At 40.8% G+C, this 12,298-nt stretch overlaps 1 protein-coding gene across 6 annotated transcripts in view; it reads right to left on the bottom strand.

Annotated features, from left to right (window-relative positions):
* Positions 1–3,456: 3,456 nt before the first annotated feature.
* Positions 3,457–12,298, bottom strand: part of synrg (synergin, gamma) — a 32,851-nt gene continuing 24,009 nt past the window's right edge. For 5 of the 6 annotated variants that reach the window (XM_063906970.1, XM_063906971.1, XM_063906974.1 and 2 more), the window contains 5 exons: positions 12,051–12,147; positions 11,549–11,697; positions 10,380–10,490; positions 10,234–10,272; positions 3,457–4,499 (listed from right to left, as the gene is read on the bottom strand). In XM_063906970.1, the coding sequence (XP_063763040.1) occupies positions 4,368–4,499; positions 10,234–10,272; positions 10,380–10,490; positions 11,549–11,697; positions 12,051–12,147 (528 nt within the window). In that variant the 3' untranslated portion in view covers positions 3,457–4,367. The remainder of the gene's footprint in view (positions 4,500–10,233; positions 10,273–10,379; positions 10,491–11,548; positions 11,698–12,050; positions 12,148–12,298) is intronic. The other variant, XM_063906973.1, reaches the window with a different exon arrangement.

Genomic DNA, 12,298 nt, shown 5'->3' with positions numbered 1-12,298 from the left:
GCAATTACATTAATACATAAAACATGGAAAATAGAACATGTCTGTTATTATATCAGCCCAGTGTTGCATATCTGTCAGTGCAGGTTTTGTTTAATTCACATCAAGCAAATATAAACATCTGCTTTAGCTGCACTGAATTACTGAATCACGGTTTCTCTCGGCTTCAAGTTGTACAGCCTTTAATTATTCACTGTAATCATCAAGAGCTACAGCACTACCCCCGTATCAATATGTGTAAATCCTGCATTTCCATTTGACACGGCTATATGTAGAAGGCCTGTTATTAATATTAACATGCTACTTTCACTGCTGCTTCCATTTCAGGCTTGCCGCCCTCGTTTGTTTTAGTTATAATTTGACAACCTTATTTGGCCACACAGCAACATATTCTGGATGAGATTCAAAGACTGTATTTTGTAGGGAACAGCAACAAACAGGAGAATGATGATCATTTGGATGCCAGCAGCACTTGGAAACCCTAATAAAAGTCCCAGAGGAGTGTTTGTAAGTGCTGTCAGTGCTACAAATATAGATCATGAAACTGTCCAATTGAAGCAGTGATAAAGAACCCTTAACTGAGAGAAAATATGGCAGTAAGAGAGTTCAAAAAAGCCTTACAGCCGATTAGGATAATCTAAAGCACAGCAGGAGACGATTGCTGATACAGTCTGTTGTGTAGGGAAACATTGTTCCTCAGTGAGCAGCTGTGTATTCGTAAGTCGCCTTTAAAGCTTTGTCTGTCTAAACTGATTGATAGAAGGGAGTTTGAGGCAAAAGGCTGTGAGCAATAGAGCTGTATTCAATTCATACCGAACATCTCAGCAGTGAAAATGCCTAATATTTGTGTCTAGGTCCATTAATGGTGAAATTGAGGGATCATAAATTTGCCAAAGTGTCTCCTTTTTGTGCTTTCATTTAACTGGTGACACGTTTTTATTGTTTCCTGTGTTAAAAATGTGTTTCCCAGGAAAACTCAAACACTGAATATATTTCATCATTATATGTTGCTTAATTGATGAATGATTTTAATAATATTAAACGTACCATTACAGTCAGTGGTGGAAGAAGTATATTATACTCAGTAGAAATACAAGAGTGTAAAAATACTCTGTTAGATGGATAGATAGATATATACTTTGTTTAGCCTATTTAATCTATAATTATATATTGTAGGTGATTTATCAGTGTATTGATACTTTTTAGTAGCTAATCAATACATTTGAAAAGTAACTAGTAACTTACTATGTCAAAACAATTTAGTGGAGTAAAAAGTACAATATTGGCTTCAAAATTGTCGTGGAGTAGAAGTGTGAAGTACCCCAAAATTTAACTTAACTATATATACAGTACTGTATATAACCCGAGTTTACTATGTTACACCGATACACACTGATAACAATTGAATCCTGTAATCTCTTAAAACAGCAGGGTTTTAAAATCGCATATATAAATCTGTGGTTCAATTGAAATGTTATCAGTAAAGCATGAAGCAACTCTTCTCACAATATTAAGACAATGTTAAAGCTGTTTTTAATCAATATTGTGATTGACTATGGACGTGTAATACCAAAGAGCAGCAGTCGCTACAGCACAGTAGGCTATATCTTCAATCTCGCTTCTCCCCAGTGATAATGATAACAATAGATGTAAGGATGACGGGCACGGGCAGTCTGCATTTCCAATTACACAGCTCTATTCAGTAATTGATTTCAGCATTTGTAATTATCTGTAATCCCGGTGTTCACCGTGAGAGTAGAGGAATTCATTTTCTGCCGGAAATGAATTAGGGAACGGCCGGAGATAAATTGGATGTTGGAGAGCACACCTGAACACGAGTGTGAGAAGGATAATGAGACTAGTTTCACAGAGCCCCGAGATATCTCATGTGATTGGCCGAGCTCAACCGCCGGCCAGGCCCGGCAGGATTGTCGCTGAAGAATTAATTCCATTTTGCTGCAAATTGATGGAGATGAGGCCTCACTGGCCAGAGAGAAAGTACATTATGGGATGATGGAGGGAAAATGAGCAGCAACATGCATGCATTGCAAAGAGGATGTTTTCTCAAAAGAGCAGGCAGAATAATGTCAGAGTGAAAGGACTCATTTCAAAGCTCCAATACTCAAAACAGAAATTCACAATAAATTAGTCAGCACTGATTTTCAAGTGGGGGAAAGGAAAATATAGAAATAGTGGGTAAGACATCAATACATCTCAGTATGTTAGATGTAAACCTACTGCGTGCCTATGTTCCCACAGCCCTATGTTCCCTCAGCCATATGTTCCTTCATTTCCAAGATCTTTTTTCAAAAGTAGGCCCTATGTTCCCACAGCCCTATGTTCCCTCAGCCATATGTTCCCTCAGCCACATGTTCCTTCATTTCCAAGATCTTTTTTCAAAAGTATGCCCTATGTTCCCTCAGCCATATGTTCCCTCAGCCATATGCTCCCACATTTCTAAGATTATTTTCCAAAATTAGGCCCTATGTTCCCACATTTCCTTTTTCATAAATTTGTATCAGATTTGATCCCCCTTTCTACCAATTTGGTAGCCACTTACCTCCAACCTTTTATCCAGTAGCAATTGTCTACAGATGTAATCTAGCTTTTAGTAAATCTGGGAACATAGCGCCTTTTTTCATGTTCCCATTGAGTACCATGTAAATCTGGGGAACATCGGGCCGTCTCTTCCGAACTCTTTCGAGCTCAACATCGCTACTCCAACCTGGGGCTGCTGTGGAGTGACGAAACATAATACCGAAATTAAACTCACCTCCATGAGTAAGTGTAATTTAGACACAGCACACAATTAACTTTCTATAATTCTATGGGACACTTTCTGATTACTGCGACTGAGGACTCAGGGCTGCATGGCTCAGATGGACTTGTGTTTATTTGTTTGTTAGTCTGTCTGTCTTTGTTTTTGTATGTTGTTTCAGTTTATTTTATTTTTATTTATGCTCTTTGGGTTGTACCCAGTTAATGCTATACAAAAAAGACTTGACTTTCATTTTGAGAGAAAATCTTAGAAATCAGAAAAATCTTAGAAATGAGGGAACATATGGCTGACCCCCCAAAAGCTGGTTAGCTTAGCTTAGCATAAAGACTGGAAATAGGAGGAAAACATTTCATCTGGCTCTGACTGAAGGAAACAAATTCCCACAAAAAGAGCCTCTAATGTTTGCTAATGAAATATCTTGCTTATTTAATCAGGATTCTAGACACAGTTATGGAATTCATGCAAACTCTTTTCCTTGTTTTGTTTTTGTAGACCTCCCCGTCCTCTTAATAATCAGGGTATCGCTCTCATTACAGGCCCATGCACGCTGTATCAGCGGTTGCTAGAATGTAATTGTTAATCGTTGTTTACATACGCTGAATTACAGAGATTAGTATATTTGCGTTTGAATTGAAGGCAGACTTTAAAGCTGACTAACTGAATAATCTCTGACACTCTAATTAAACTGTATGCATATTTATTTACATCAAATTCACATTACAGTTAGTCATGATCACAGGCAGTATATACAGACTATGGTCATAATTACAATGCTGAAGCATGACACTGTCATAAACGAGAAGTTCTGCTGCAGTTTAAATCAGAACGGGTCTTTCTCCAAACTTTCAGCTGTAGTTGCACACAACAATAAACACGACTGTTAACATGGTTCCCTTCAGGTCCCCAAATCCCAACTTTAACCCCCATAAAATTGAATATTTAAATAGCCAAAGAGTTTCGTAAATCTCCTCAAGAGTGCAAGAAAAACATTCAAAGCAGTCGATTCAACACAATTAACAAAAAGGTGTACTCCTTCCTCAGATTTTGTTATTAAAACCAAAACAGTTTCAGTTTCATCAACAGACCCGACCAACAAATGTAATTCAAGTACAATAAAATAGAATTGAACAGCTCTGGTTCAGTGGAAACAAAGAGTCATGAATAAATATCCTATTGAACAGTAGCAAAGCGACATTAAAAACTCAAGATCTTTACAGCCTTCCTCCTCCAGTGGTATCAATCATATTGCACATCTAATAATTTAAACATGAATCACAATATTTTAATTAATGATAACCTTTTTCCAGCAGTGAAAACAGGATATATGTTTAGTGAATGTACGTGAAAGAGCTAAAGAGTAACAATAACAGCATAGATGGTACATATATATTTATACAAAAACTTCACATTATAACAAATGACCAGATCTGGAGGACAGCTTAGTTGTGACGAAAGAGAGATTACAGAATAAAAAACACAAATACAGAGGAGTCCGGTCCAAGGTGAGGGTGCAGTGCGAGGCGCGTTGTCCGTCTATCTATCTGATGACGATTAGCCTTTGCCCGTTGCCATGGCAGCTGCAGCCCAGGGCTCAGAGCAGGTCAGGCAGGATGAGGCCGGGGGGTTTGGGCTCCACACAGTTAATCCAGAAATTGGCACAGCTGGCGTGGTACTGGTGGCCCCCGTACAGCAGCTTGAAGTTGTCCGTCTCAGAGTTGAACGCCTGTCAAAGTGAAAGGCTGAGATATCACACACCTGCATCACAGAGACATAAACACATCCGTGCACACAGGAGGAGAAGCAAAGGATCCGAGACACTTTCTGATGCCTTTACTGGGTTGTGCTCTTTCTGGATATGGTTACAATGATTTACCGCCTCTAAAGCACGGTCACTGTGTGCACCATCCCATTTTAACAAGGTTCCCTCAGAGTGCAGTCATCTTGTCATACTACTACTACTACATACTTCTCAAACTCATACAACAATCATAAACATACAGTGGAGGAAATATGTATTTGATCCCCTGCCAATTTAGTTAGTTACCCACTTACAAAGAAATGTCTGTCATTTTTATGGTAGGTTTATTTAAACAGTGAGAGACAGAATATCAAAAAGAAAATCCATATATATAAATGAATGTGCATTTAATTTATATATATATATATATATATATATATATATAAATTAATGTGTATTTAATTTATATTCTTTTTGTATTTCGCTGCTGCAATGAAAACATTTCCCAGTTTGGGTTAAATAAAGTATTTCTGATTCTGAGAAAGGTGAGGGGTCAGCCAAGAACTACACAGGAGGCACTTGTTATTGATCTGAAAGCGGCTTGGACCACAGTCACCAAGAAAACTATTGAAAACACACTGCGCCGTAATGGATTCAAATCCTGCGGCGTCCGCAAGGGTCCCCTGCTCAAGAAGGCAGGGGCCGTACAGTACAGGCCGTCTGAAGACTGCCAATGAACCTCTGAATGATTCAGAGAAGGCTTATGAGAAGGTGACGTGGTCAGATGAGACCAAAATCAAGATCTTTGGCATCAATTCAACATGGCTGATAACCTCCTTCCCTCAGCCAGGACACTGAAAATGGGACATGGATAGGTCTTCCAGCACGACAATGACGTAAAACATACAGCCAAAGCAACTAAGGAGTGGCTAAAGAAGAAGCCCATTAAGGTGATGGAGGGGCCTAGCCGGTCTCCGGACCTCCATCCCATAGAAAATCTGTCGAGGGAGCTGAAACTTCCAGTGGCCGAGCATCAGCCTCTAAACCTTAAGGATTTTGAGAGGATCTGCAGAAAGGAGAGGACCAAAATCCCTCCTGAGATGTGAGCAAACCTGGTGACCAACTACAAGAAACATCTGACCTCTGTGCTGTCCAACAGGGCTTTCTCCACCAAGAACTAAGGCATGCTTTGCAAGGGGATCAAATACTTCCCCCAATTAAATGCACATTAATGTATATCTTTTTTATATATTTCTGGATTTCTTTTTTGATATTCTGTCTCTGACTGTTAAAATAAACCTACCATAAACATTACAGACTGTTCATGTCTTTGCAAGTGGGTAAACTAACTAAACTGGCAGTGAATCAAATACTTATTCCTCCACTGTATTTATTCTTTGTCACTTGAAGACATGAAGGCGACCTCATGCAAACATCCTGCCGTTTGTCTTATTAGATGATGCTACAGCTCTGGAAAAATAATGACGTAGGCATACAAACAGGTATGGCAGCCATTCCATTCCAGTGTCTGTTGAATTCCAACACAGAGAAATGTTGTCAGTAGTTTATAGAATATATTTTTAGTACATTTGACTCAAACACACACACATAAAATAGTAAAACCAGAGTGGTCTCTTAATTCTTTCCAGAGCTCTATGTCTTAATTTTTTATGGAAAAACAGTGACGGGGGCAAATAAAAGACTAAATAAAGAAATGTTTCAAATAGATTAGTTTTAGTTTCAACAGTCATTCAATTACCTAATCAGGCATTTTATTAGAAAGAGTACAGCCGAGGTGACCCCTGCCTTGACACCAAACATGAATATCATTGCCTTTATCAGTTTTTATCTAAAGAGTTAGATTTAGGAGTCAAGAGTCTGATGATGTTGAACCATCTTATATCCTAGAACTGGCTAGAAAGTTTTGCCATTGTTTAATTCAGTGTAAGGTTGCAGAACGTTTCCATCACTGTCCGTGCTGTGTACCGGCAGACATGCTTCAATTCATTTTGTTTAGCTCGAGACAAAGGGCAACATTTCCACAGGGGCAACCCACACAGTTGTTGCTTCCTAATATGATTTGCTTTTGTGGTGGAAAACCTAAAATTGTGTAAAAGTTCAAGAAAAACCTTTCAGAAAATGAAAAATGTGATGATCTGATCCCCACTTGAGGGCTGTGTGTGTGCAACAGGAGAAGCTAATGTGTGTGATGTGCTGCTTCAGAGTTTGCATCCCTAGTGAAATACTGGAAGCTGAAGCTGGGGGGGATGAGTCATGTGCAGTGAATCATAGCCTCCCACACAGAAGGAGAAGGTAGATACATGCAGAAAGCAACAACTGCATACAAAACACACCAGAGTCCGCATCTCCACCTGTCTGACTGCAGTCTGCAGCAGACACTCCGGCTGGATGAAGGACTTCCTCACACTGAACTGAATGACACATTTCCACATTTTTTCTCACACACTGACATTTTATAAGCAGAGCAATTTCCTTCTCAGTGCTCTTTTGTGCCTTGGCCTACTTGTTTGCACAAACCTGCACTTAAGACAGCCAAAGCTAGAAAATGATGGAGGCAGAGGATGCAGAGTGAAACACAAAGACCCCCAGCGGTGCCTCCTCCTTTCACTGCAGTGCCTTTCCCTCGCTAGCCTGTTCTCCCCGCTTCAGGCTTACACACTCCGTCCTAGACTTCACCTGTGTGGCACTAAGTGTATTGCCCATTATTCCGTTTTCACTTGACAGATGCTGCTTAAAAAAAGAACATATTTTAGACAGGCATCCAGTCGTAATTACTCTGAAACATAATGCGAGTATTCAGGATTTCAAGCTGGAGCCAGTCAGATCAATCTCCATAATACAGATGACCTTTGCAGCTGCACGTTAATGTAAGGGATCAAACTGAGCACTGCCAGGTTAGATGATAATCAAAACTACCTTTTGCTTTTTATTCTTCTACTCTGAATGAATTACAAATAAATGAGGCCTTGATACCCTTACCCTCCTGGTATTGTTCTTAATCAATGTCTGTGAGGGCAAGAGGAGTCAGGATGTGCATGCAAAACCCAGATCAAAGAAACTGTGAGCGGCGAACAAACATTCAGATAAGCTGTTTCATCAGGACAGAGCGCCCTGTTCCCAGTTTATTTGTGAGTCAAATCATGAAAGAGTCCAAGTTATTATCCCTCAAGACTCTTACAAATATTCCATCTCAAAGAGATTTGGCCTTGATTGATCTAACATATTGATTAAATGTCTGTTGAGTATGCTCATGGTAGCAGATCAGTGAAGTCTTCCGCAGAAATGCATCTCTCAGAAAAACACCATTACTGTCATCGCACTTACTCTGCATAACACAGAGGTGTGTCAATAATAGAAGCTTTTAACAGGTTTTAAAAAACTGTTTAATGTTGAAAGTAGTTACTGGTCATCCAACACCAGTAATAAACATTTAATAGAGAGTCAAGTGTTTTCCTGCTGCTGTCATCAGCCCCTTCAACAAGACACAGCACATTTCAATTACATCTTTCTCCACATCTAGACTTTTGAGGGAAAACGAAATGCAACATTATCTTTTTCCCCAAAGTCTGTGTCAAACCCAGTTTTACTGAACTTTTCCAGACTGACATTTTGCCATTTCCCAATCCTTTCAGGCCTGGCATTAACCAAGTCAATTATTAAACTGTTTTGGGATCCTGGTGCCCTGAGGTACAGTTCAGGGCACCAGGACCCAGAGATGGGTCACCAACAGTTTACATACGAAGCTTGGATCCATATATCTCCTTGCTCTGTGGCCATGCTTCCTCAAGTAAAAGCTACACAGAATAAATAATCAAGGCACTTGAAGAAGTCTGCATTAATATATCAAGGTATAAAGAGAGGAAAGCTAAATTATTCAGCTTAAAAACCTTTCCAGTGCTTCTCCCTCTAAGTGCTCAAATTAGCATTTATCATTAAGCAGAATCACTGGAGCATCATTAGCTGAAAACTATCACTTATGATAAAACATAACTGCTGCCGCCTCCAACTGACAAACTGTGATGAAGCTGCTGCAGGCTGCTCATTCCTGCCTCCTGACCTGAAGGAGACACAGACTGCTACCAAAACATATTTGGTTCAACAGAGACCTAAATGAAAATGTGTCAACAATAGGGATAAAACATTTATGGAACGATTTAAATACTCAGCACAAATAAAGCTGGAGCTATTGAGCTCTTCTGCTGCTACATTTATTTGATGGTGCACCAACATGTCTTACCCTCAGTACCTTTGGTAGAAAAACAAATCAGCACCTCTTCACTAAAGGACAATTCAACAATCAGTGCTGTCTGCAGCAGTCGGAGCTCTTCCTTCACTTCATTATACTCTGAGGGGATGCTATTCTCCACTTGGCTTTTATATTCGCTTTTACCAGTGGCTCTGCCAAAAATGCAATTAAAAAATGGCTTATTAATCTCATGCTAGTGGCACAGAGACAAAATAAAACTGCATTCATTTCAGGCTGCCTCTATGCAGAGTGGGAGGGGAGAGAGAGTGTTTGTGTGTGCAGGTCTATTCTGGATTGTCCTCCCTGTTAAGACTAATGTGTAAGCCACAGCTGCTGGCATGAGAGATGCCTCTCAGTCAGCCGTATCTTTCCTGGACCATCCATCTGCTTCTGGCAGAACAGCAGAGTGAACGCGAGAAACAATCAGCACCACCATCCTGCCCTCTGAACCTCAGGGTCCGAGAATACCATTACGGCCCACGTCGATGAAAAGTCACTGTAGGCAAGGAGGAAGACGCTCAGCAGTTCTGCACATATTGCCCCAGCCGGAGATAATCAGGGAGCCCTTATCAGAAACACCAAAGACCGTTAGCTGCAAGTGCTGAGCTGAGCCGGTACCTCAGGAGAGAGAGGCGACAGGACAGAAAATGAAACCCATCCAAGACAAAGTGATGACCTTTGTGACCTTGAAGTCCCCCCCCCCCGAGGTGCCAAAGTGACAGTTCTCCTCTCCTCTTATTTCAAGAGTGTACATTATTATCCTTTACGGTGATTTTCCAATAAAATCTTAGTATCAGGCTCTTATTAGAAAGACACCCGGTATATACTAAGCAAAGGAACCTGATTATGCTAACCATGATATCACTCTGATTGTACTTCTATTTTATATCAAGCCTATATTTCTCGAACTACAGTAACTATTTCTGCACTGCGATACAAAGACCCTTGGTTTGCTTACTCTCATAAGCTTCTTTACCAGGGACATTCAGATTCAGCCTCAGACTTCTATCATGCAGCCACAAAACAGTGAGAGGGAGAACAAACACAGCTAGCTAGCAAAGGCTGAACTGCCAGTGAAAGGTTTCATTGTTCTCACAAAAATCGAGGGTCTGGCTTGAAAAGAGGAACTGCTTTTGAGTAATTTCAAACTGGATACATGTGACATGAGAAACGGAAAGCTTGCCATGCATAGAAATGGTAACTACGAGGGGTGGGCCTTAGCGACAGGTCAATAAATCCCCAAACTGATTTTGGCTGATTCCCTTCATCTGCTGTACAGTGCGTGTGGTACAGGCAACTGCTGCTCGCCTGTAGGAGAGAAGCAGTGGAGAGAAGTGAGTCCTGTCACTTTGGCCCCCCCATCATGCTTGCCGGTAAGAGCAGAAAAGGCACCCGAGGCCCCCAGTGGGAAAGAGTGTAGTGAAATTTATTTGACAGTTAAATGTCTCATACTCGTTTAAACAGACGTCCAATAGTGCTTTCTTCTTTTTTCTGCAAAACGTTTCAAAGCCAAAGAAATGTCAGTAGGTATCCAGCGTGGATGAGCATAACATTTACGTAAAGATGTGTGCAGTTATTCTGCGTGTGTGCACACAAACCTTGCTGCGAGAGTCGACGTTGAGCAGACACACCCCACAGGCCAACTCCTTGGCATTCTTAATGCCGTGTCTCAAAATACAGGAGGAGAAGTCGAGGGAGGTTTCATCAGGCTACAGGAAAAAAAACACACATTTTACTTCCTGCCGCAGGGCGAAATGTAGTCATTTCTATTTTTATAATAACAGCAGAGAGAACAACGCCGCTTACATTAAACATCTCTAAGCATCATCAACTTTTTAGAAAGACTCGGCCTGACGTCAGCTGTGTTAAAAACAAACATGACGACCTTAAACATCTTTTCTTTTAAGAGGAAAAGATCTTTAATTCAAATGATTTTCCTTTTTGTATTCCCCCCTTCCTTGAGATGCTGTGTGTTTAATCTTCTGAAGTGTGAAAAATTATATGGCTCCTTCGCCTGCTTTGTAGATGGCGAGAGCCCTCCTCAGTTCCTGCTTTACAGACGGTAGCAGACAGCTGAATAAGTAAATCCATACGATCCTTGTCCTCCCATTGAATCTGAATGCTGACCTATCTGAAGGCTCAGCTACATCACAAACAAACCAATGAATCATTGATTTAAGCTAAAGGACTACTGATATTGGAATTGCTAACATTTCATTATGTCATTGGCAGCCAAATGTGTGTGAACCTGCACTTGAAAAGTTTGAACATCGTTGGAGCTTTATTTTGATTAATATTGTTTATGAATGAAACGTTTATTTTGTAGCTGTTTCTGTTTAGATTAAATTAATCATCTTTAAAGTCATTCCTTAAGCTTTTATTTTGAAGGCGGTTTTGGGCATCTGGTGATTATTATAAATTAGAGCCAGGTGGTGGTGGGATTAGAGCACCAGCACGAGCATATGGTTTTTCATCAGGGAAAAGATAGGAAAAGCCACAGGGGAAACTATTGTTCTTTATGTATTGTATTGTTGGAACACAACAAAATACATTTACCAAAGGATACTCTTGCCTGGACATCGGATCATTTCTCCTGCTTAAGATTCACTCTCTGGTGCCTCAAAGGTAATTTCAGTTTGAGTTCAGTTTTATTTTGCCGCTACACACACACGTATGGGTGAGTAGAGCTAATGTTCATGTGTTTGGAAGCTTCACACTAACAGTCCTGTTCCCCAGAGAAATATCTCCTTTTTGTTTAGTTTCTTACAGCAAGCTTGGCCAGCGACATGAAGCCCATGAGATTGTTCCACACGCGGCTGATGTCCTTCAGCAGCTGCTGCAGCTTCTCTGAGCATACAGCCGTCGCCTTGACGCCCAGCTCCACACGCCTGGTGACGCGATACACTTCCACCACACCTGCAACAGAACATACACAAGTAAAGTAAAAATATGTTGGGTTGGTCTTTTTTTCCCAGGAGAGCAAACCTTGACTTACATGCCAGTCACAGCTCATTAAAAGCAGAGACACACAATAAGGGAGTGGGACCTTGTCAGACCGGTCAGGGATAAGACATCCCACCAGAGCTCCTTTTAGCCTTGTCCTCTGTCCTTCAGGAGGTGTAAGGCCACACAGCTCTCTTTCACAGCCTCTTGCTCACACAGTACAGCTAGTCCTGGCTTGTTTATAGTAGTGTGTGTGTATTTGCATGTGCATGTGCGTGCGTGTGCTTGTGTGTGTGAGTGAGTGTGGGAAGCTTGTGTTTCCTCACCCAGCAGGTACTCCATGCCCTGAGCAGACTGGATGACCTCGGTGCACACAGAGGAGCTGCTGATGCTGTTCAGGATGTTGTTGGCTTTGGTGATGACCTTAATGTGAGGAGACAGAAGCTAACATTACACTGTACACGTATGTAGATTTTCTATTACAATTACAACCTGTCAGGTAGCATATGCCTTATAAAGTTTGTGAGTTTTTGAAAAAAAGACCAATCCTGTACAATCCTGTCTCGTTGTGAAT

The sequence above is a fragment of the Eleginops maclovinus genome, chromosome 18 (assembly GCF_036324505.1).
Source record: "Eleginops maclovinus isolate JMC-PN-2008 ecotype Puerto Natales chromosome 18, JC_Emac_rtc_rv5, whole genome shotgun sequence".
Lineage (NCBI taxonomy): Eukaryota > Metazoa > Chordata > Actinopteri > Perciformes > Eleginopidae > Eleginops > Eleginops maclovinus.
The sequence above is the reverse complement of the archived record's forward strand: the minus strand, read 5'-3'. Positions and strand labels throughout refer to the sequence as shown.